We start from the raw sequence: 26,823 nt of genomic DNA on the forward strand, positions 1-26,823 counted from the left end.
AAACAGGTGTCATTAATACAGGTAACGAGTGGAGCCTCGCTAGACCTCGTGAGGAGAAGTAAGACCTCTTTCATCTTGAATCTTGCTTGTTTGTAGGTGACCAAATACTTATTTTCCACCATGATTTGCAAATAAATTATTTAAAAATCAAACAATAAGTCGGAGAACTTGCACAATTGGTGGTTGACTAAATACTTATTTGCCCCACTGTATATCTTGTATTCTATAAAGTCTGGTCTGATTCATTTCTCTCATCGAGCTATCGAGTTGACACTTGTCTTGGAGTTCAAAGTCGAATTTCCCTGACAACTACTTAATCGATTAATCGACTACTAAAATAATCGATAGCTGCAGCCCTAATCATGAGCAATGAAATGCAGAGACAACCGAATATCTCGTTTTATGTTGCTCTTAGAAGTAAATGAACACGTATTTAAGACAAGATTGATCTTCTAAGTATCATCTAAGCGGTGCGAACGTTAGACGGACTTTTACCGACTGCTAATTATTCTAACGTTAGCAAAGTACGACGCGCCCATTTTCGGCTCGGCCCGTAATGACAACGGATAATAGAGCGGCGCCTCATCCCACTGTGCGCAATTTGTGCACGCAATGAGGCTGCGATGAGGGATCGTCAGCCACGAGCAAGAGTCTCAATCTAGGGTTTAGTCACATTTAAGATTCGTTACATTTTTTGGACTGTGTCAGTTTTAGCCACATGTGGAACTTTGAATTTCAAATAAAACGGCACCAGAGAACGAGCGTGTCGGATCTTTTGTGGGTCAAAGTCAACACTCCAGCATTTGCCAGGCAATTAATAAAGATGCGCCGCCGCGCTCGCTCCTCATTAGACGCGATGTGTCACGGCATTAGACGTGTTGTTGTTGTGTATGCGGCTGCTTACTCAATCAGGAAGCACGCGGGCGGCGGGGGAAGGACGGAGCGGAGGAACTTTCGAAACGTTTTTTCCCATCGGAAAGAATGGAAGAAGCAATAACCTGATCCGTTGTGGAAACGTTATCCGTTGGAAAATGGCAATGCTTATGATACAACAAATATCGATACATGGTCAGGAAATAATCCATCTGTGAGTTTATCACTTGTAGATGTCCAATCCGTTTGAACTGGGAGGGTGGCAGCGAATGAACATCCGTTCATTCGCTGCCACCCTCCCAGTTCAAACAGATTGGACATCTATGGTGGTCAATGGCAACCAATGAGGTTCATTTTGGGGCATTTCATGTCATTTGCTGTTGATTTTTAGTCACTTCCTATTGGTTTTGGGGCATTTCTGTGTCACTTCTTGTTGATTTTGGGGCACTTATGAGTAGGAGTGGGAACCTATTGGTACCTCACGATACGATACGCGATACAAAGATCACGATATGGCGATACGACGGTTATCGATACATTGATCAGGAATTTATTCTGGGAACTTCTACAAAACTAATACATACAGTCCCTGACAAAAGTCTTGTCGCGTATCCATTTTGTAGAAACAATTGCTAATAACCTGACCTTTAATTATTCAATTGGTTTCAGAAATGGCTCATATGAAAGCTAAGACCCTCCCAAATGATGTTGAATGTAGGGCTGCAGCTATCGAATATTTTAGTAGTCAATTAATCGATGGACTAGTTTGTTCAAATAATGGGGTAATCGGATAAGGAACATGAAAAAATAACTGAACTGAGCCTCAAACGGGATTAAAAAAAAAAAAAAAAAATCTATGTACAACAAAAGAACAGTTAGGTAATTTACATAGAAAAAGTCGCTAGCTTAAATGCTATAAAATGCTTAGGTTTTTTGGGTAAAATGCTCTTAACAAAAGATTCAGACACATATTCCCACAAAAATGGCTCAATAAACCTATAAACTAAATTATGAGTGCATTAAAAAACATGAGCTCAAACAAAAGCTTACGTTGGTCTTAACAGGGAGCAGTTGGATTCAGCCATATGAAAAGAGGCAGACCAGAGGGCAGTGTATCCACACTTATCAATAAAACTAAACCATTTCAACGCCACTTTAATTAAACGAAGACTCGAAGCAACAAAATGTAATTTGAATATTTTTTTCTAATCGAATACTTGAGTTAATCGATTAATCGTTGCAGCACTAGTTGAATGTACAAAAATATATTTGTTTCACTGAAAAAAGATCATTTAATGAAGACATAAAGGTCAAATTTTGGCAAGACAAAAATTTTGTCGCCTACAGAAAGAAGTGTGAAAATTGAACAAAAAATGTGCTTCAAATACAAAAATATGTTACATAACATAAGCAAATTAAGTAGTGGTGCTTTGAGATCCAAATTCAATATTTTGTATGACTTCCATGGGCTTGAAGGACTGCATCCATGCGGTTCGGCAAGGATTCATACAAGTCATCAGGAACATCAAAGAAAGCAGTCTTGCATGTCTCCAAGAGTTCTTCAACATTCTTGGGTTTCGTCTTCCATGCTTCCTCTTTCATCCTGTTCATGTCCGGTGACTTGGCTGGCCAGTCCTGGAGGATCTTGATCTTCTTTGCCTTGAGGAACTTTAAGGTAGAGATTGAAGTATGCGATGGAGCACCATCCTGCTGCAGAATTTGTCTCTTTTTATGGTTAGGCAGCTAAGATTTGTTGATATTTCAGACTATTTATGGATTCAGACTGGATTCATTACCTTATTACTATTCATCCTTCACATCGCTGCTGGAAATGTTGAGATCTCGTTTAATCCATATGCAGGTGACCTAGAGATTGATTTCCGATTGATTGATTGGTTGATTTTATGACACTGTGCGGGTGTGCACTGGTCCCCAGTTGTAACGGTCTTCCTTAAGGCAATACACTACCGCTTTTGTCCACCGGCGTCGCTAAAATCAACCAAAACTGAAAAGCTACCAAGTAGGGCTGCAGCAATCAATTATTTTAGTTGTCGATTAATCGATTATCTAGTTAGTTCGAATAATTGAGTAATTGGACAAGCAACATGAAAAATTAAAATACCGAGGCGCAGCCTCAGACAGTATAAAAAAATAATAATAATAAATGAGCATCAATGTACAACAAAAGAACAAATGGCTAACTTACATAGCAATAGTCCGTTAGCTTAAATGCTATAAAGTGCTAATGTAATGTTTTTTTTTGTTTTTGTTTTTTTTTTTCTTTTACACAATGCTCTTAACAAATGGTTCGGACACATTTCCACCAAAAACTGCTAAATATACTTATAAACTAAATTACGAATGCATTAATAAAACATTAGCTCAAAGAAAAACTTATGTTGGTCTTAACAGGGAGCAGATGGATTCACCCTTGTGAAATGAGGCAGACCACAAGGCAGTGTATCCATCCAAACCAATAAAACTGAATGTAAACATTCTCAAAATAAACCATTACAACGCCACTTTAATTAAACGAATACTCGAAACTAATCGATTACTCGAGTTAATCGATTAATGGTTGCAGCACTACCACCAAGTGTTGCTTTAAACCCGATCTTTCAGACACGTTTCCGACATTATAAAAATTTCAATCAATCAAATAATTGGAACAGGGACATCTTTAATCGTTTTTCCGCTGGATTATTTTGTTGCTTGTACCCCTTGACTCATTCACTGCCTTTGATCGCGATTTTCACCTTTTTCATTCCGATCTTCTCAAAACAACATGACGAAATGTGTCCGTACTCGTAGTTTCTGGAGCGCGTCTATTTTCACAAAAGCCGAAACTCGATCACGCCCTCATCCCTCACGTTTCACCACGCTGTCGTCTTAAGTCGCGCGGTGTCTGTCAAGGCAGCGTGCCGTCAAATGTCTACATTCCTATAAGAGGCTTATTTTTTTGTTATCTTGTTCAGTCTCATTGAGCACAGATTGCTTTTTCAATGCCAGATGAGCTGCCGCGGCGCGCGTGCGTGCGTGTTTGTGAAACAGGAAGCGAGAGTGACGCACTTGGCGCGCGCACGCGCTCGCTGCGCCTCTGCACGCACGTCGTTTCACTTCTGTCATATGCGGATGTTGTCGAGGCGGGCCTCGGCTGGGAGGTGATGGGTGGGCGGGGGGTGCGCTGGGACAGGGAGGAACAGTGATGAGGGGCCCGCGGCAGCCTGATTAATGGGCCTCGGGTCACGGCAATAAAAGTGGCGTGCCAGCGAGGCTCGGCGTCGTTCCTCTGGGATGATAGAGGAGAGCGCTTTCTCTGCTGCTCTCAGCACTGCTGAGCACGGCAAGGCTTCGCTCTTTACTATTTAAAGGCTCTTCCCTCCCCCCACGGCTCGCCTCCCGCCTCCTTCCTACGCCGGCTCCCCTTATTAGGGCCGCCTCGCGAAAAAAATGTCCTCATAAGGAGACACCGCGTACGTAAACGCGAACAAGCGCCTAGCCTAGTTAGTCTAACATCCCGGTTTCCCTTCTTGAATCAAGATGTCTTATTTTTTATCGGTTTTTACATTCCGCCCTTTGAGATAAAAGGTGTTATCCGTGACACGACAGTAGAGGCATGCGAAATTTCAGATTCTTAGATTATTCGCGATTCGGCCGTGGAAGATTCGAGAACAATTCACAAACATCCAAATTCCGATTATTGAATTATACCAGGTAAAGCTGAGGTAAAACACAGTAGGCGCGGTCTTTGGGACGCAATGAGGAACGGACCGAGAGTAAATATCATGTTCAACTCATGCCGCTAGATAAAAAAAACAATCATACCTGAATGCGGCTGACAGCCACTACAAACAACGCCCAGTTGCTAGTTGCTACAAACATACGGCTACAGTAGATATCATATATATGTAGAACTAGATACAAAATTACAGACGACGGCGGTGTTAGAACATGTATTATTGAACAGAGATGCGAATGACAGACTTGCCGGCGTTAGTAAACAGCCGCCATCTTAAAGCAGTAGACTAGAAGGCTCTTTTGTAGCGAACCTAATTAACTTTTTATTAGGGGTGTCAAACGATTAAAATTTTTAATCGAGTTAATTACAGCTTAAAAATTTATCGTAATTAATCGCAATTAATCCCAATTCAAGCCATCTATAAATTATGCCATATTTACTGTAAATTATTGTTGGAATGGAAAGATAAGACACAAGATGGGTATTTCCATTCAACATACGGTACATAAGTACTGTATTTCTTTATTATAACAATAAATCAACAAGATGGCATTACTATTATTAACATTCTGTTAAAGCGATCCATGGATAGAAAGACCTGTAGTTCTTAAAAGATAAATGTTAATACAAGTTATAGAAATTTTATATTAAAACCCCTCTTCATGTTTTCGTTTTAATAAAATTTGTAAAATTTTCAATCAAAAAAGAAACTAGTAGCCCGCCATTGTTGATGTCAATAATTAATTACACAATGCTCATGGGTGCTGAAGCCTATAAAATCAGTCGCACCCAAGCGCCAGCAGAGGGCGGCAAAACTCCGAAAAACACAACAAGTACACCTTCTACTGTGCTCTCATTTTAATCTGTTTGAGCGCGGCATTTGTGCGTTAATTGCGTCAAAAATTTTAACGGGATTAATTAAAAAAATTAATTACCGCTCGTTAACGCGATAATTTTGACAGCCCTACTTTTTATCTAAAATAATCCTAAATCGGCAAAATCTTGTCTTGAATCTATCTTTAATTAAATGATGAAACAGTTTTAAAACTTTGACATGTCAAAAGTAGACAGAAGGGAAATTATGTAATAACGGGAGCAATTTTAACAACTTTAATGGTTGATTCACAACATTAAATTAATTGAATGTACTGGTAGTTTAAAGCTGCTGATACAGAATGGGGACTGGAGTATTTTATTTACTGTTATTTTTGTATATTTGTTTACTGTTATATGTTAACTTGATACTGAAATAGTTTGGTTTAGCTTGAGAGGATTTTTGAACAATTTTGGAGCTAATGTACCAAAAAAAAAAAAAAAAAAAAAAAAGGAGGTGGGGGTACATCATTAATCGTTTCATAATCGAATCGGAGCCTCTGAATCGTAATCGAATCGTTAGGTGCCCAAAGATTCCCAGCTCTACTGTACAGTATCGTTGATATGATACATCGAACGTAATCGGAGCAATTTTGCGAGGGAATTACACCCGTGCAGTTTAATGGGACATCGCAAAAATAATCACATGACCTCAATATACCAATTAGATACGGCCACAAGACCACGCACAAGCTTGCAGTCCTACAAGTCCTACGATCACGACGCTGTGTTCAATCATTCTTTAAAGCGCTGTAAAAAATAAACTATACTATTTGATGGAGAGTGACATCTTTGAAGTTGTTGATCCCCCCCCAAAAAATTCGGTATCAGATCGGGACTTGGTATCAGCAGATTCTGAATCAGGTGATTCTGGTGCTAAAATATGCATTCGGGACATGCCAAATTGTTACATTTTTAGTCTTTATTTTGTATGTTGAATTTTACTTTATTTTTGCCAGAGATGCCCTAAGTGACTCTACCAGTTTCGTGAGGCGTCGCAACAGTAATCGAATGACTCTATTGTACAAATTAGATGTAAAAATACAGCCATATCACCACACACAAGTGTGCAGTCCAACATGTCCTACGATCACGCCGCTGTGTTCAATCGTTCTTTAAAGCGCTGTACAAAAATTATCTATTTGACGGATAGGGACATGTTTGTAGTTATTGTTCCCCTAAAAAAATTCAGTATCGGAACGGGACTCTCTATCGGCAGGTTCTCATAATCAGGTGACTTAGCGTATTTTAGCACCGGAATCTATCAGGGCATCTCTAGTCATTACATTTTTCGTCTTTATTTTTCATGTGAAATTATATTTTTGCCAGAGATGCCCACAATGACTACCAGTTTCATGAGATGTCGTAATAATAATCACATGACTCCATTATACCAATTAGATCTAAAAATACAGCCACACGACCACACACAAGCTTGCAGTCCTACGATACCGCCGCCGTGTTCGAACATTCTCACTCGATATGGAGCGGGGGTGTCTACATGGTGGAATTCAGCCTCTCTCCTAGTTTAGATTTGGCACAGATAGACCACGGAAAAACGAACGTATGATCGTTTTAATTTCATTGTAGGTTTTTTTTTCACCACAAGAGGGCACAAATTTTTCTTTGGACAGGTGATGTTTCATTTCTGTAGATTTATGCGATTTTTTTTGTGGCCTAATATAGTCATGTCATAGATTTTAGTAAGATATAATAATAACAATATTTCATATAGATGATGTGCTGAGAAAATATACCATTGTTTTTACAGAATCAGACTTTGTAAACAGTAACTCACAATGTTACTCATTACTTGAGTATTCTTTACACGAATACTTTTTTTTTTTTACTTGTACGGAGTCAATTTTTTTGGATGACTTTTACTTGCATTCCGCAATTTAATAAGTAATATAAGCCACCACCCACCAAATTTGGCACGAAAACGCCATTTGTTCATAGATAAGCCGCACTGGACTATAAGCCGCAGCCGTCCTCACTGTATTATGGGATATTTACACCAAAAGATAATAACCGGTAATACTTTATTTGACAGCGGCATCATAAGAACCAATTGAACCACCATGAAGCATTGCTTCATTTGACCATCACTGCTCCCTTGGGGGAAAGGTTAACCTTTGCTGCCACCTGCTGTCAACACTGTTGTCTTCCAACATGCCTCCGAGCATGCATTGCATTGCAACAGATGTAAATAACAATCAAAATTCATGTTCTGTGCTAATTATTTCTTCAGTTACTGTTCCAGTTGTTTCATTAATTGCTAGTTATGGTATTTGGTAACACTTTATTTGACTGTGGCGCCATAAGACTGTCATAAGACAATCATAATTATGACATGACACCGTCATGAGCATTAGAATGCTTATAACGGATGTCATTTAATGTTATCCTGCAAATGATCTCACTTTTGAATGGATGTAAAAGATCCAAGATGGACATTAATGGAGTTAGTGACATCATTTGCCGGATGACACTTAATGACATCTGTGATAAGCATTCTGTAATGCCCATGATAGTGTTATGTCATAGTTATGACAGTCTTATGACGCCGCTGTCAAATAAAGAGTTACCTATTAACCCAAATAAATCAACAAATAAGCCACACTGGACTATAAGCCACAGGATTCAAAATGAAGGAAAAAAGTAGTGGCAAATAATCCCAAAATTACGGTAAATCCAATTTTTTGGCTACTCCACTCACCTCTGAATCTATATTTAATAAGCAGCGGTATGCTAAGTTCTGGTTTAATCAGAAATATTCTACCCTGTGTTCCACATTGAGTTTCATAAATTTATTTTCTGGTTCTGCAGGGAATTTTGAATACTTTAACAAACAAGTTGAAATTCATCATTCCGTGAATCTTCTATCTCAAGCATCATGACGCCATCGCATAAAAGGGCCCATCATTTGAAAGTTGAAGGCCAATTAGAATTTCCTTAACCATTGAAATGAATAATAGCGGCTGATCAATTTAACAGACAATTAATACTAGATAAAAAGGTTATTTCACAAGCAATCAAATTCCTTTTTTTCACTCTCGCCCAAGCTTAAACAATCTGCACCGACCAAATTCATTTTTTTTTTCACACCAAATGTCTTTCATTTGCTGTTCTGTTTGCACCTCTGCTTTTACACGTGCGCGCTAGCCCATCTGCGCTACGGTGTCGACGGGCGGTAAATGGTCCAGCGCGGAAGCCGTCTCTGATGTATAATCTGGGCCGCTCGCTGGGCTGAGGCAGCCCATAGTGAGGGTCAGAGAGGCCAGCGAAAACCAGTGTGTGGCGAACGTGTCTGAATGGCGGCGGTTCTGCTATGTGCCTGCGTCCCACAGGGGTGGTCAAGATGGGGGTCGGCAGGGGGGGAACAGGGTGCATGTGTTCTGCGCAGCGCTAAGTGTTCCCGATGGATCGGAAAGGAGCTGTACTTGTGGTTTTCAACCGAGCTGAGCTTGTTTAAAAATGAATAAATAAAAGTATAAAAGCAGCCAGGCATGTTATAGCTTATTCATATTGTACATACAAAAATCACATGCTTTTATTATGACGTCGGCACCGTAAAACGGCAGATTTGTGATATATGTGATCGAGTGCGGGCGCTTCTGCGCTCGGCTCAGTTTGGTACATTCGCCCCCTCCCAGTCGTAATGGATTGAACTAGGGCTGCAGCTATCGATTATTTTAGTAGTCGATTAATCTATCAACTATTTAGTTTGAATAATGGAGTAATCAGATTAAGAACATATGATGCGTTGCAGAATAAATTTTAGGAGATGTAAAACAAAGGCATACTAAGATTGCACTTTCAAAAGAGCATTAAATGCGAATACAAAATAAAATTCCTGAGTGTTTCTTCAAACTATGCAAAATTGCACTTTCATTTAAAAATACCTGCGCTCAGCCTCAAACGGTATAAAAAATAAATAAATGAGGATCTAAGTACAAAAAGAGAACAATTATATACTTGTATAGCAAAAGTCTGCTAGCTTAAATTCTATTAAAATGCTAACTTTTTAAATATTATTCTTTTAACAAATCATTCAAAGATATATTCCCACAAAAAAATTGGCTAAATAAACCCATAAACTAAATAACAAATGCATAAAAAAAACTTACAAACTTAGCTTATGTTGGTCTTAACAGGGAGCTGCTGAATTCAGCCATGTGAAATAAATTATGTCATGATTACTGTTGCCATTAGAGGGCAGTGTATCCACCCTAATCAATAAAGCTAAACGCAAATAATTTTAAATAAATGAATGAGGATCTAAGCACAACAAAAGAACGATTGGCTAACTTGCATAGCAAAAGTCTGCTTTCTTAAATACTATAAAATGCTAACATTTATTTTTTTTCTTACAATGCTCTTAACTAATAATTCAAACACATATTTCCACCCAAAAAAAAAAAACTAACCAAAAAAAAAAAAACGGCTAAATATACCTATAAACTAAGTTACGGATTAAAAAATACAGATTAGCTCAAACAAAAATTTAGCATGCACGGGCGGCTGTGGCGCAGTTGGCAGCTGGAGTTGTCCTGGGACCGAAGGGATGGCGGTTCGATTCCTGCCACTGTCGAAGTGCCCTTGGGCAAGGCACCATTGGTGTGTGTGAATGTGTGCGTAGAAGGGTAAATAGATGTGTGCTAATCTAAAGCGCTTTGGGCATGGTAACCACGTAGATAAATGCGCTATATAAGTATTGTCCATTTACCATTTTTACCATTTATGTTGGTCTTAACAGGGAGCAGCTGGATTCAGCCATATTAAATGTGTTGTGTCATGTTCACTGTTGCCACCAGAGGGCAGTGTGTCCGCCCTAATCAATAAAACGAAATGCAAACACTTTCAAACCAAACCATTACAATGCCCCTCTAATTAAACGAATCCTGGAAGCAGCAAAATTCGAAGCTTTCTTTCTAATCTATCATAAAATGACGCGGAGTTGACGCAGAATTAACTTGTTGCACTACTTTAAATGTGACCTATGACCCAAAATGAGTTTGACACCCCTGAGATAGAGGGCTACCAATTGAAATAAATGGAATAAAGCATGTAAACTGGAAGCAAAACCTGGTCTAAAACACATATTTTCCTGGATTTAGTCCATGACGAAAATAGGGTCCTGTGTGTCTGCAAACCCCTTAAACTTACTCACCAAACCCAGATTAAGAACCACTGCTTTAGAAGTACAAAGTGATTATGATCAGTGATTGGCACTCATGCCCCAGTGCAAAAAGTACAATGGCGCTTAGCCCTTTGACTTTGGAAATTCCATAAGCGGATGTTTCTAGAACAACGGGTCGTTGGAATACAACAGAGTAAGAGACACTTAGTGCTATATTCTTGCTCATCTCTACAGGGCTACTTCTGTTCGTGATGTCAATGCTGCGACTCAAAGCAATCTGGAACTAAGACAAGGGAACCACATCACACAAAACATGGTAAGTCTATGAGCTTATACTTTCCACTCGTTCTCACATCTCAGAGATGGGAGGGGAGTGAGATTTTTTCCTTATCTACAAGAAATTTTATTTTCTGATCTTTCCTAAAGGTGGATGCTAGACTGACGCCCCTGGCAGCTATGGGGCTGGACCGAGGCACCCTGATTCACGACGGTCTCCGCCTCCACGGCGGCGTTGTGTATCCAGGAATCCGAACGCTGCAGGCGGAAAAGAATCGAGAGGCGGGAGTTCTCCCGTTAGGCTACAATCGGGATGGTCTACCTGAGCTTGTCTACAAGCCAGATGGCTCTCTGGACAGTCGTAAAGCCACTAATGGATACCTGGGCCTCTATAAGGGCATTCCTCCTAATCTCCACAAACCGGTGCTGATTCCTGGAGCGGAAAGTTTAAGCTTGGAGCGAAGGCTGGCACCTGGGGAAAAAGCTCCTGAAATGGGCTTGGCCGGGACCGGCAGCAGCTACCTTCGTCTGCCTTGGCTCAACCCCTATCCAGAGGCGAGCATGTATCCCTTTATAGACTCATCCAAGTATGCGCTAAACATGTATAAAGCTTCGTTGCTCAGCCAACCCAACCCCTACCTTCCCCAGCATCTGGCCTACCCTTCTCTTTGCGGACCCCAAGGTGGAACCGTCAACCCTGTCGCAGTGACTTCTGCTGCCGAAAGGCTGTACTACATGCCCACTTACCCACCTCCTGCTATGTCCTCTCCCTTGGTGGCACCCCAAATGAGGATTCCACCGGTCTCAGTGGCACCCACATCACTTGTGCATTGCCAGGACAAGGGCCTTGGAGTCGGGCCGCCATTTGTACAACAGCTTCACCAACCTTCCCCTCTTCCTCAGCATCATCCGTCTGCGATCGACAGGGAGCGATCGCCTAACAGGAGCGGTCGACCAAGCAGACCTCCGTCTAGGACTGGCAGCAATAGCACCGGTAGTACAAGCACGAGTGCTACCAGCGGTGGAAATAATAGTCTGCCTACTGACTCCTCACCTCACGCGTCCACTCGCCTCTCGCAAACTCTCATTGACAATTCACTGGATTTACAAAGGCCAGTCGCTAGAATGGGACAACCTCCCGTCTCGTCGGCTTCGATATCTTCATCTCCTGCCACGCAGCCTATTTCTCATCTGTTATCCGTCAGCAGCATAGCGTCAGAGCAGCCCTCTCCGGCCCGGCCGCGGCCGAGGGACGGTGCGCCAGGTGCTGAAAGGAGACCTAGCAGGTCACCCTCAAAGTCCGCTCACCCACCCCAAGCAACCAAAGAATCGGGTGAGAAGCCGTTGGATTTGTCTGGAAGAATACTGGAGTTCGGACTACCTAACGGTTTTCCGATTAAGATGGACACCATTGCTCCAGGTGCACGTTATGGACTTCCGCCAAGTGGAGAACTCCTAAAAGAGAATCTATCCCTCTCCCCCTCCTCCCACCCTCACTCTGTGGTAAACAGCACTTCGTCAAAGGTCTCGGAGAGACCAGAGATGATCAGCACTTTACACTCCTCTTGGGTAGTACCCAGCCAGTCTCCCTCTCAAACTCAGCACGCTCCAGGCTTATCCCCATCTCCCAGACCTAATGTAGATCTGGGGTCCTCACAGGCCAAAGGTTCCTCCCCCTCTGTCATAAAACACAAAAATCTGGAAAGAGTGCTCCCTCAGCCTCGGAGCTCGTCCTGTCCGAGGATTAGCGAGCCCAACTCTGTTTCTTCGGACTCCTCTTTCATCACAACTAGAGGTCTTTCTCCCAAATCAAACGGGGATTGGTCCAAACACAGCCCTCTGCAATCGGATCACGTACCTGTCATGGGCCACCACAGAGAGGGAGCGGAGAAGAATGTCAAGAGAACCGAAGCGATTCCAGAAGCTTCGTCGTACAAAAGGCCTTTGTTGGAGAACGGTCACCCAGCTGGCCCCCTTTACCTTCCTCAAAGCGATGCATACCTAACCCACAGTTTGGCCTACGCCAATAGATATCTGCACTACCCCATCCCTGACAGCATGGCACTTCACTCCCTGCCGATCGCAGGAAAAGGTCCAGTCTACCCTCACCCGATGTTGCTGGGCAGCAATAGCCTCTACCCAACACATCTGGCAACCAAACCCCCTTTACCTTACCACAATCTCCCACCTGGTTCAGGAGGGGAATACCTTGCATATAATTCACAGGAGATGTCCCACCCACTGATGCAACCTCACTCTGAGAAGCTCTCGGAAAAGGGGGATAGCAGCCTGAAACCTCGGGGACACGAGAAAACAAGGAGTTCTTTTGAGGAAAGAGAGAAGAAGGACATGCGAGAAGGGAGCCAAATAAAGGCCAATAAAGAAGCAATAGCACAGGGACAAAGCGCCAGTCAAGCTAAAACAAGTTCACCGTCTGTAGCTTACCGAGAAAAGATCGAATGCATTGACCTGGTCCACTCCGACACTGATGCAGAGTCTACTCCAACAGTCCAGAAAGCACCCTCTGGTGAATCCTCAGCTTTTGACCAAAACGAACGTTACCCTAGCAACCAAAACAAAACCAGGGCGGAGTACGAGGCAACATTTCACCTTCCGTTTCACAGTCTCTCCGGACACAGCCCCGCACAGAAGGCTCATCCCGTAGACGGACCGCAGGAAACTCCCTACGGCAAGCCAAAGGTTCAGGATGCGGGTTGTCCTGGAGGGACACCAAACGATCAGGGGAAGCGAGAAGAAGAGGAAGACTCCTCGGAGGAACAGTGCCCCAGCCCGGACCCCGCAGATGACGACCAGAGCACTTTGCGTTGCGCCCGGACGTCCGGCGAGCGTAGCTCTGGCAAGGACAAAAAGGAACGGGACAGCAGGACTCCTCACTTCACTCCAAATTGCACAGTTATGGCCAAGGAGGCCAACCGGGACGCGTTGACGTGCAGAGATGCCGAAATGGAAGACAGCTTGGTGGATTTGGGAGAGTCTCAAGGAGAGGGTGAAGACGAGGACGATGACGATGGCCAGAACGCAAAGGGCTCCCGCCGTTCTAGCCTGGCCAAGAGAATCGCTAACTCCTCGGGCTACGTCGGCGACCGCTTTAAGTGCGTTACCACCGAGCTGTACGCAGACTCCAGCAAGCTGAGCCGTGAGCAGAGAGCTCTGCAGGTAAGATCAGTTAACATTTGTCTGTGTTTGTATAAGTGAACAGTGCAGCGGATGTCGGTCAATTCAAGATATGAGCCTCAGATATTTTGTACAGTGGAACCCCTAAGGTTGAACCATAGACTTCACTCTCAGTTGACGGAGCTCGGGGCCGATCCGTAGGGGGCCTATTTTAGAAAACTTAAAATTCATATGTTTTCAAAACCAAAGCCGCTAGCGACCGAAAACCAAAACAGGCACCTCCCTTAGAAATATGAGTCTCCATGAGCAGCGGGATCAAAAAATTGTTATCCCCTATAAAAATCCCAATTATTTTTTTGTATACTGAAAGAAAACAAAACTTAAAATGGCTATAAAATTATCAAATTTTACGCTAGATGCACAAAAATCACCAAATGCAGAGATAATCGCCTATATTTTCAGGATCAATAGCAATATTTAACATATGTTTTTGCCCAAAATAGCAACCTATTTTTTTTTTTTTAATTTACAAGTTTTCAACAGCTCATCACTCAATTTTCACATCAAAAGCCTAGTACTTGAGGAAAGCATGCAGAATTATCTTAATTTTACTCAACCAAAGCAACATTTGCATTTTTCTATATGCAATCACTACTTATTTAGGTTGAATTCCGCTATTGTGTAGAGAGACAAAATCCAACTTGGCGGCTGTCACAAAATAAAGATATTTTTGTGTTGAAAATTCATGTAAATAAGTGCTTAAATCTCAGAATTTCTATTGATATGAACGTAAAAGTCTCGATTCTTGGTTAAAAGCAAAGAAAAAAAAAAAAAAAACGGGCAGTTATCATTTACGTAAATATTTCAAGCTAAAGTTAAGGTATTATGTAGTCCAACATGGCGAACGTCACTAAGCGGAGCTTTTTAAGTTAAAAATTCTTATAAATAAATGCATAAATCCCTGAATTTCTATAGCTATTAAGGTGAAATAGTTTATATTCTTGGTTAAAAGCAAAAAACGAGCAGTTATCGTTCATTTTATATAAATATTTCAAGCTAAAGTTACGCTATTGTGTAATCCAACATAGCAGCCGTCATGAAACAGCTATTCTAGTTGAAAATCCTTGTAAATAAATGTGTAAATCCCAAAATTTCTATAAATATGAATGTAAAACAGTCTAGATTCTTGGTTAAAAGAAAAAAAACGGGCCGTTAGCATTCATTTTACGTAAATATTTCAAGCTAAAGTTACACTATTGTGTTATCCAACGTGGTGGCCATCACGAAACAGCTTTTTAAGTTGCAAATTCTTGTAAATAAATGCTTAAATCACAGATTTTTTTATAGATATTAACGAAAAACAGTCTAGATTCTTGATTAAAAGCAAAAGCAGGTGTAAATGTTTCAAGCAAAAGTTACAATATTGTGTAATCCAACATGGTGGCCGCCACAAAACAAAGAGCTTTTTAAGTTGAAAATTCTTGTAAATAAATGCGTAAATCCTGGAATTTCTATAGATATGAATGTAAAACAGTCTAGATTTTTGGTCAAAAGCAAAAAACTAAACGGGCAATTATTGTTAATTTTACATATTTCAGGCTAAAGTTACGATATTGTGTAATCCAATATGGCTGCCGTCACGAAACAAAGAGCTTTTTAAGTAGAAAATTCTTGTAAATAAATGCTTAAATTTTGGAATTTCTATAGATCCGTAAAACAGTCTAAATTCTTGGTTAAAAGCAAAAAACGGGCAGTTATCGTTTAGCTTGAAATATTTACGTAAACTAAAGTTACAGTAATTTTTTCCATTTCATTTTTTTCACAACATTTCAAAGTCCATGCATGGTCCTATTTAATATAATAATTACCTTGAATCATCGACCAAATCACTCTTGAGACACTCCTGCCTGCTTCTATGCAGTAAAACCTTCGTCCAATTTCCTCCTAAATCCGGCGTTGGAACGCTGCATGTGTTTGAGTTTATCATAGTGAAAGCCAACTCGACGTTCTGCCTTCGGGAAGATTTCAATCTTGTCAACTGATGGTGGAGTCTATGGTTGAACCCAATCCTAAGGTTCTGAAACTGGAAACGAATGCAATTAATCTGTCCAAGGGTCAAAGTGTCCACATTATATGTTAAAATGAACATGTAAAAACAATCACACAATGCTGTTTATCACCATAGATGTGGCTTACTAGTTCATTTTTTAAATTGTGACACGAGTACAAAGAAAACAAGCGCACTGAACTTTCAAACATTGGTAATATAGAAGGACGTGTGGATGCTGTGAAGTCTGACTGCTTTGAAGTCCGCTTACTTGACCTGACTTCCAATGTATAGTCTTCTTTTGCTAATGTTCTTTTTGGGTGTATTTATCCACGACGGTACGTTGGACTTTAGTGGTTCCGCTGTACTTCAAAAACATCGGAGTAAACTCTTTATTCCCATGCCAAAATTCCCCCAACTCCTTCTGGAACCAATCTTGCATGTGACTGGCAAACTGCTTTTCCAGCACTGCGCAAGACTAATCCCCTCGCTGTCATGCTACCGTCCTGGCAGCAGGCTTGACCTTCCCCCTCCTTTTTAGTTTATCACCATCTTAGTCAGCGTGCGCAAGGCCATTCGACGCCCTCTATCAGGAATGGCGGTTCAAAGGTTAACCAGGCCCGCCATGTCTGTATGTTGATTAGCGAGCACGCATTTGCAAAAGGTTATTCTCCGTTCGGTCCGGACGCGCTTGTCCTTGTGCGAGCGCCCCGGGGCGAGAACGCGTGTTTGGCACAGCCGATAGCGCCGCATCGTTTTTCCCGAGCATGAATCCGGCCGGGCTTCGCGCTGCACAACTGCCGCCGGCTATGCTTAACCCCAAGGTGAGGGGCAGTGAAGGGCTTGTCGTGCGTGTTTAAGAACGAACAGCTGCCCTCACTGGGCTTTCCTGTTTGGCTAGTCCCTCCCCCCGCCCGTAGTCGCTACCCGCCAACCCGCTGTGCTGCCCTGCCTGCCTGATTGCTGTCCAAGGTCATCATTCTCCTGTGCCTCTTTTGGCTAAAAAGATCCTCCGTCCCTAACTCGCTGCTTTTTTTTCTCTTGTTCAAATTACTTCCACATAGATCACACCATGAGTTGGAACTAGAGGTCGACCAGTGTAGGATTTCCAAAGGCTGGTGCCGATACCCATAAAAAAAAAAAAAATTGAAAAAAAAGAGAAGGGGGGGGGGGGAAAGTCGGTTGCCGATGTACAAAGCTGATATGTTAGTGCGATATAATTTTTTGGGTCATTTTTTCATTATATAAATGTTGGAGATTCTAAGTTAAATTTGTATGTTGCTACATCCTTTTGAAACAATGGCCACTAGGTGGTGCAAAATCAGAATTAACAAAGATCATCACCCAAACCGTGACCATAACAGTATATCGGCTCATATCTTAAAAACAAACTCTATATATCAGCCGTCGAATTTATAAGAAAGATCGTCACCCAAATGGTGAACAGAAGTTGTTCTAATATATTTGCTAGGTATCGGCCAATCTTAAAAAGAAAAAAAAAACATACATAGTATCGGCCGATAAATCGGTTCACCTTTAGAAGAAAGATAATCACCCAAACAGTGAACATAAGGTATCCTGTATTAAAAGCTATTTATTGGCTGATAGCCGATCTTGAAAAAAGTCCACATATTGACAGATATATTGGCTAGCCAATATATCGTGTCAATGTGTATGTTGACCTTTAGAAGCTAATCACCCAAACAGTGAACATAAGTTATCCTATTACAACAGACATGTATAGCCAATATATCGGTCTACCTTTAGAAGATAATCACCCAAGCAGTGAGCATAAGTTATTCTATTATATCTGTTAGATATCGGCCGATCGTAAAAAAAAAAGTAAAAATCCACATACCAGCTGATATATCAGCAAGACGATATATCGGCTGACCATTAAGAAAAACGATAATTACCCTAACAGTGAACATAAGTTATCCTGTTATACCAGCTATTTATTGGCTGATGGCCGATCTTGAAAAAAGTCCACATATTTACCCGATATATCAGCTAGCCAATATATCGAGCTAATGTATCGGTTGACCTTTAGAAGATAATCACCCAAGTTGTGAGCATAACTTGTTCTATTATATCTGCTAGATATTGGCCAATCGTAAAAAAATAAAAATTCACATATCGGCCGATATATCGTTTGACATTTAGAAGAAAGAGCAGTCAATATACAGTAAGTTATCCTGTTATAACAGCTATTTATTGGCTGATGCCTGATCTTGAAAAAAGTCCACATATTTACCCGATATATAAGCTAGCCAATATATCGAGCTAATGTATCGGTTGACCTTTAGAAGATAATCACCCAAGTTGAGAGCATAACTTATTCTATTATATCTGCTAGATATCGGCCAATTGTAAAAAAAAATAAAAATAAAAATCCATATATCGGCCGATACATCGGTTGATCTTTAGAAGAAAAAACAGTCGACATACTGTAAGTTAGCCTGTTATAACAGCTATTTATTGGCTGATGCCCGTCTTGAAAAAAAAGTCCACATATTGACTGATATATCGATATATCGGGTCAATATGTACGTTGACCTTTAAAAAGCTAATCACCCAAACATGAATGTTAGTTATCCTATTATAACAGCCATGTATGGGCTGATGGCCGATCTTGAAAAAAGTCCACATATTAGCCCGTTATATCGGCTAATATATCGATCAACCTGTAAAGATAATCACTCAAGCAGTGAGCATAACTTATTCTATTATATCTGCTAGATATCGGCCAATAGTAACAAAACAAAAAAAAAAATCCACATATCGACCTTTAGAAGTGAACAGTGAACATAAGTTATCGTGTTATAACAGCTATTTATAGGCTGATGGCCGATCTTGAAAAAAGTCCACATATTAACCTGATATATCGGTTAGCCGATCTATTGGTTGAACTTGAAAAAAGTCCATATATCGGGCCGATATTTTCGGGGCTTTCCCATCCTTAGAACTCAACAATTTCCTTTCATCCTTATGAAAATGTACGGTTGGTACGCGCCTCTATCATGAGTAGAACCACGAACAAGACACTGGAAGCCATTTTGGTTTGAAGCAGCCATTTTAGGATTATTTTAGCTGTTTCCAACCAAACTAATCCAACAGATTTTATCTCATTGCTACAAAACAACTGTTAAATTAGCGACAGTTAAAACAACGGCTTCCAATTAGTCGACTCCACAAGGTCAAGGCACGATCAAACTTGCGAGAAATGTCGGTCCCTCACCGAAGTGATTAATTGGCACCCTCCCGGCAGAAATGTTTAGCGGCAATCACTACGCTCCCGTTGCTCTTGATTTTCTTTCGTCTGGTGCTTCTATATATGCGTGCGGCTCACGTGCTTGTGGGTTGGAGCGCCATTCATCTCTGCTCGCAGCTTTAATTTGTTTTTACAATTGTATGACTGGCTGGATCAAATGCTATTGCTGGCCCACAACCCTTAGGTTCCACAACCCTGATTAGCACACTTGACATTTGTCGCTCACATGCACACATTTAGCTACTGTTTCCCCCCCCCCCCCCTTGTCATGTGGTTTGCATCCATGCGCCAACATTCCAAATAATAAAAAGCCAACAAACCCTATGCTTTGTTATCCACTGGCGCAGAGGCAGATTTGTTAATGTGTCCCAAATGTCTGTCTGTGTTATTGAAGGCATCCTTGTGAACAGTGGTTTTGTCGGTGTCATGCTTGTCAATGCGCAGCTGTGGCACAAAGCTATCAAACGCTCAATTTCTGGATGTGTGATAATTGAATTTGTTTAGCGGGAAAAACCAAAGGCTAATGCCTAGTTGCTATCAATTTTTTCCTCCATTACGGCCATAAACCAACTAAGCTTGTCGCGATATGTAATAAGTCAATTATTCGCACGGTAAATAATCGATTTATAATCGAATCGGAGCCTCTGAATCGCAATAGAATCGTTAGGTGCCCAAAGATTCCCACCTCTAGTCGTAACTATTGATGTGGATCAATATAGTTTGATCAAAATACAAACTGATTATACTTTCGATATGCCTTTTTGTTATATATTCCAATTTGTTACATATTTTATTTAAAGAACCTGATGTTTGATCCCAAAAATTGTCATACACATCTAAACCGATAAATCGGAACTGATTGTGTTAAATGTCTTCATAATTTTGTATTCAATCGAATTGTCGCAGGATATCGTATCATTGGCCCCAAAAAATCGATGATGTATTAGAAGTCGACCGATATGGGATTGTCAAATACCGATATCTAAAAATAAATTCGACCGATTGCCGATATCCAAAGCCGATTTTGTAAGCAGATATTTGAGGCCAGTATAGGAACGCTATTTTCAAATAATTAAACTAGAGCTGCAGCTATCAAATATTTTAGTAATTGAGTAATCGACTGAAAATTCTATCGATTAATCGAGTAATCGGATGTAGTTTTAGGTGAAGAGCAATTATAAATATACATGAGAAAACAAGACATTTTATCTAATCTTGAACCATTTTCAGTCAATCAATGTCTTTATTTTCGATGTATATTGTTGAAAACAGCCAACAATTGCATCTCAGATGTAACTAGAATAAAAAAAAAAAAAAAAGACTAATTCACTGCTTTCACTCAAAAAACCTTGAGATCTTATTAAAAAAAAATATATATATATATATATATATATATACAGTACTGTGCAAAGGTTTTAGGCAGGACACCTGCCTAAAACTTTTGCACAATACTGTATATTTTTATTATGTATATACAGGATGTACTGTATGTATATATTTTCCCCAAGTGGTCCCCATGATCCTAATAAATTTAATAATTTAAAAAATATATATGCGTATATGTGTATGTATATATGTATGTATGTGTGTATATATATATATATATATATATATACACACACACACACACACACACACACACACACACACACACACACACACACACACACACACAGTGGGGAGAACAAGTATTTGATACACTGCCAATGGTTTTCCCATTGACTGTGTATCAAATACTTGTTTTATATATATATATATATATATATATTTATTTATTTTTACCTAAAAATGCCGTTACGCTTGTTAGCACACATCACTTAAAAGTTAGGATTTTCCCCCCATGTGTTTCAATTGAATTTTTATTTAAGTTCTAGTTAAGTTTTAAGTTAGTCTAAACTGTAAGTCCTGATAGTATTTTGAGTTTTTGCAGTGTTCAAAATAAATGTATCATACAGGCTGTATTGGAGCACATTAGGGACCAGTGCTACTTGGTGTTTTATCCAGCAATGACTACTGAGCTAAAATTGATAGTTAGCATTATGAAGTTTTTATTTTACACCCTCATCACTCCACAATGCTATGTTATGTTAAAGCCTGTATGTAAGACACGTTAGCCACGCATCGACAGTGGTCATAATTAATAGAAACCTAACCCTCCGCAGGGCTTCAGTTACGTGAGCTAGTAGTGACAGTAACGTTAATCTTATTTATTAGCGCTTAGCGCACTTTATTAGCGCTTAGCGCTCTACTGCTTTAAGATGGCGGCTGTTTACTAACGCTGCCTAGACGCAGCCGAGTCTGTCATTTCGCATCTAGTTCAACATACATGTGATCTCTGAGACTCAACAGACGCTACCTTCTATCAGCGGAGCATCGTGCGGGCTAGTATTTAGCAACGTCGGCGTCGTTTGTAGCGGCTGTCGGCTGCAGTAAGTTTTTTTTTTTTTCTCTTCTTCCTCTCCGCACGTGAAATTAGCGCGTTGTCCCGCGTTAAAAGTAGTCAGAGCAAAACGTGATGCTTAGAGCTGTCAAAATAAACGATTACTCGAGGTGAATAAAATTACTCGGATCAGTTTTTAAACTCGAGTTACTCGAGTTGCTCGAGTATTCGTTTCAGCTCTAAATTAAACCCACCAAGACGGCATGACGAGATGTAAGCAAGTGAGAGTTTAAGGCGGTGGTGTCCAAACTATTCCACATAGGGCCGCAGTGGGTGCTGGATTTCATTCCTACAAAACAAGACGACATTTTTTCACCAATCTGGTGTCTCGCAAGTGTAATCAATTGACTGCAGTCAGGTACTGCTTGTTTTAGCACAAACTTCATTGGTTAAACTGTCTGTGCTCGATTGGTAGGAGCAAAAACCAGGACCCACAGCGGCCCTTGAGGACAGGTTTGGACACCTATCGTTTAAGGGGATGCGCGCAATGCTAAAACTAATGCAGGGTACCCGCGGGTTGTTAAAAGTATTAAAAAAGCATTGAATTTAGTTTTCCATTATTAAAGGTATTAAAAGCATTAAATTAGCTGTCGTAAGTCTGGAATTTTTTCACAGTGGTTTTAATTTTCAAGAAAACATCTCAGCGCAACCTAAATTATATCCGTGACGAAGTTTTTTTGTTTGTTTTTTTTTTAAATCCAAGATGACGCGTAGAATTTTTACGATGCGCTGCACCTCGTGCGTTAGCATCATTAGCATCAACAGCAGGCAATCGCACAGTACTGTGTGCTAACGCAAGGAACTGCTCAGATGCCTTAGTTGTTATGTTCGACGAAAGCCTCAACAAGACAACCAAGTCCAAACAGTTGGACCAGCATGTGAGTTATTGGATCGGCGACCAAGTCGCATCCAGATACTTTGGGTCGCAGTTTATGGGCCATGCGAAGGCAGTGGTCCTGCTTAACATTTCAAAGTAAGTTGCCAATTTCTCCAATTAAAATGTGTTACATGCAATAATGTATTTCTGCACGGTTTGCCTTTCGAGTGAATGTCAATTTCGCAGTTTTAACTCAAGAGTTAGCCATGTTCAATGGGGTATTGGCAGGTGCACTAGCCTTAGCATGGATAAACCGGAGTAGTAGATTAACCATCACTCTCAGATACAAAACATGGTTGACACTGTCTATTATTGGAATGAGTGCGGGGTAACGTACTAACGTTGATCTGAATAACATGGAATGGTGATAGGCAAATTGTAATGTAGGTGATAGTAAAACACCTTCTGGTATATTTAAATGTTTTTCTTGATTAAATAAGAGTATGGATTTTCTCTATCTGATTTAAAGAAATGTCTTCAATAGCTAACAAAGGATTAACATGTGTTTTTTATACTTCTTGTAATGTGATTAGAAAAAAATAATTACCAAGGGAAATGGTCATGTGTAGCTTTTTTATTTTGTGGTAATTAATGGTAAACTACTGCCATTTAGTGGCTGTTTTTTAAACTTTCACTGCCAATTGCAAGCACTTTACAGTTAAGGTGGCCAACTTGACAATCACCTACCTACCACCTTGACTAGGTCCTCTTAAAAGGGAAACCTGTTGTATTGCAAATGTAATTTCTGAAGTTGCTTTACAATAATAGTGTAAAATCCATTTTATCCTGGGGAAAAAAATTCTGAAAGACCTTATATTTAAGTGTGTTTTATTTGTATCTTCAATAAATGTGCATTCTTTTGTCAAAAACACTTAGTAATTAAGGTTAAATTTGATGTTCAGTGCTTTATTTTTTCAATATAATTCAATATTATCTAAATCATGGGTGCGAGAAAAGTATTAATTTTCAGTTGAAATGGCATTGAAAAAGGTCTTAAAAGTCTTGAATTTAGATTGCTCAATCCTGGGGGGACCCTATAATGCTAACGCGAATGCTACGCTAACGCTAAGAGTTACATGTAGCGTGACAGGATCACTCAGTGAATATCTTAAAAGGCTAAAGCAACATTGCGTATTCTCATGCAAGATTTAAAAAAAAAAAAAAAAAATCATACAACATTTACAAAACAGGCAAGCCTGAAGCTTTCTGTAGCAGTCTGCCTTCAAGCTACTGCAGGGTCCTTCCGTGGTCCTACCGTCAGTCAGGTTACAGTTGCCCACACAGATGCCTGATCAAAATCTTTTTTAATCGGCTTATTTTTTGTTGTTTTGTTGCCTATGTTGGGGGGGGGGGGGGTCCATATATCGGACCTCTAGTACTGTATTTATTATATCATCTAGAAATATTTGCTACCGTCAAAAAAATCCTGCCCCCTCTCGCCATCTCATCAGTATTTTTCTAGATTCGTCCCTGAATATATCGCCTATTAAACGCGACAGGCCCCAAAACTAACATCCTGTTTTGGTTGACCTTTGAGCGTTCAGAAATGATTTGATAGTTTTGTGCCCAGCGGTTTATTATTTTTTTATTTGCCATTATGTGGGACTGCCTTTGTGAATGTGTGTCAAGAAACGGTGGAGAAAGCTTTACATTAAATACGAGACTGAAATGATGGACAGTTATATTGAGCCCATCCCCCCCATTCTAATTGCTTAGATGGAAGTCATATCACGAGAGGGGAGTAATATAAGTCAACCTGCAGCTAACTGGGAGGTCAGTTCTTTACATTTCTTATCACATCTGCCGCTGATGGCCTCTGTCTTCTTGTTGTATACGCTGTATCGCTGCACACTCTTCTTTTTTCGCACTCCTTCCTTTTACCCCCTCTTTTTTTCCCCCCACCCTCTTCCCGTCCGCCTCGGGGCTTAGATGTATGTTTCCTAGCCATGTTTGTATTCCAGGAAAAAGGAAGATATGCCAGGACTTTTAAGGCCCAACGCGCATGGACTCACAGCGGCTGCAGTAGTCTAACCCGTGTCTCTCGATGCTTGTCCTCCCCCCCCTTTTTTTTGTCTTGTTTGTCGGTTTAATTTCCTGGCGTTTTTTTCTGTTATTTTAAACATTTCTATAAACATGTGATTTCTTTTTTTTTTTTTTCCCTAATGCACATTTATTTATTAATTTTGCTTTAATAGCTGTTGAGGCCAGATTGAGGCTTAAAGAGAGGAGAATGTGTGTGGCTGGGCCAGACGAGTGGTTTTCATGGGATTTCTCTGCGTTTTTTTTCCCCCTCTTGTTTGTGCGTGTGTGTGTGTGCGCGCACAGCGGGCCATGATGCGGTTCTCGGAGTTGGAGCTGAAGGAGAAGGAGGGCGGCGGCTGTAGCGGCGGAGGCAACGTCTGCGTGTCTGCCCCGACAGCGGGACGGGAGCTGGCGGAGGGCCAACGCCGAGAGCGAGCTTTGGAATTTGGCCAATACGCCACCCGGCAAGGGGAGAGAGAGGGTGAGTATGCGGACGCACGTGCGGGTCACTCGTATCGGGGGTGTTCAAACTTCTTCTCTGAGAGGCTTGAAACGCTTCCACTTCACATTTCTGCATAAAATCACCATCAAATATGATCTTTGTCAAAATCCCACAGAGGAAAATACAGTGTCTGTTTTAACTCAAACCACCCAAACATTTGTAGGTTTTCAAATTATAATGAGGATTGCTTGGGAAAAATAGTAAGCGACCCCTCTGTCTAAGAAGACTGAAAAAGCAATTGAAACCAATTTTTACCAAACATTTTAAGTCAGGTGTGTGCCCAATCACTGATGCATGGTTTAAAGCTGCTCTACACACTATAAAACACACACCTGGTAAAAATTGTTTTGATGAGAAGTAGGGCTGCAGCTATCGATTATTTTAGTAGTCGATTAATCGATGAACTATTTAGTTCGATTAATGGAGTAATCGGGTTAGGAACTTAAAATACCGGCACCGAGCCTTAAACAGTATTAAAAAAAAAAAAAAAGAATAAATGAGGATCCATGTACAACAAAACAAAGGTTGGCTAACTTACATTGCAAAAGTCCGCTAGCTTAAATGCTATAAAATGCTAACTTTATTTATTTATTTTTCTTCAATTCTCTTAAATGGCTCTGACACATATTCCCACAAAAATGGCTAAATATACCTGTAACTAAATTACTAATGCATTTAAAAAAATAGCTCAAACAAAAACGTAGCTTATGTTGGTCTTAACAGGGAGCAGATGGATTCAGTCATGTGATATGAGGTGGACTAGAGGGCCGTGTATCCACGCAACTCAATAGAACTAAATGCAAACACTTTCAAAACAAACCATTACAACGCCATTTATGTAAACGAATACTCGAAGCCGCAAAATGTAATTTGAATCTTTTTTTTCTAATCGAATACTCGAGTTAATCGATTAATCGTTGCAGCTCTAATGAGAAGCATTGTCTGATGTGCATCATGGATCGGTCGAAAGAGCTGTCAGAAGACATCAACATCAAGAGACGTATCAGACGCTACCTGCTACCACAGTAGCATCATGCGGGCTAGTTTTTAGCAGCGTCGGCGTCGTTTGTAGCGGCTGTCGGCTGCAGTAAGTTTTATTTATTTATTATTGCTTCTTCCTTTACGCACATGACATCAGCGCGTTGTCCCGCATTAAAAGTAGTCCGAGCAAAACGTGATGCGTAGAGCTGTCAAAATTAAACGATTACTCAAGGTGACTAAAATTACTTGGATCAGTTTTTAAACTCGAGTTGCTCGAGTATTCGTTTCAGCTCTACTCGAGTTAATCGATTAATCGTTGCAGCTGGAGGTGTGCGAAATTTCCGATTCTTAGATTATTCGCGATTCGGCCGTGCAAGATTCGAGAACGATTCACAAACATCCAAATTCCGATTATTGAAATATGTCAAGTAAAGCGGAAGTAAAACGCACTCAGCGCGCCGCGTGGTCTTCGGGACGCAATGAGGAACGGACCGCATTGCGTCCCGATAGTAAACATCATGCTTGTCATTACCCGGCTAATGACAATGTTCAACTCACGGCTCTGGCTCAGCTCATGCCGCTGGATAAAAAAAAAAAACAATAACACCTGACTGCTGCCGACAGCCGCTACAAGCTACGTCCAT

The 26,823-nt window shown here is 40.6% G+C and overlaps 1 protein-coding gene across 4 annotated transcripts in view; it reads left to right on the top strand.

Moving 5' to 3' along the window:
- The window catches only part of bcor (BCL6 corepressor), a 107,077-nt gene that overhangs the window by 28,716 nt on the left and 51,538 nt on the right, over positions 1 to 26,823 (top strand). For 2 of the 4 annotated variants that reach the window (XM_057853461.1, XM_057853464.1), the window contains exons 2-5: positions 10,863 to 10,944; positions 11,055 to 14,081; positions 24,391 to 24,447; positions 25,000 to 25,177. In XM_057853461.1, the coding sequence (XP_057709444.1) occupies positions 10,942 to 10,944; positions 11,055 to 14,081; positions 24,391 to 24,447; positions 25,000 to 25,177 (3,265 nt within the window). In that variant the 5' untranslated portion in view covers positions 10,863 to 10,941. Of the gene's footprint in view, positions 1 to 10,862; positions 10,945 to 11,054; positions 14,082 to 24,390; positions 24,448 to 24,999; positions 25,178 to 26,823 lie in introns of those variants that run through there. The other 2 variants (XM_057853465.1, XM_057853462.1) reach the window with 2 other exon arrangements.

The sequence above is a fragment of the Corythoichthys intestinalis genome, chromosome 12 (genome assembly GCF_030265065.1).
Source record: "Corythoichthys intestinalis isolate RoL2023-P3 chromosome 12, ASM3026506v1, whole genome shotgun sequence".
In the NCBI taxonomy this organism is placed as follows: domain Eukaryota; kingdom Metazoa; phylum Chordata; class Actinopteri; order Syngnathiformes; family Syngnathidae; genus Corythoichthys; species Corythoichthys intestinalis.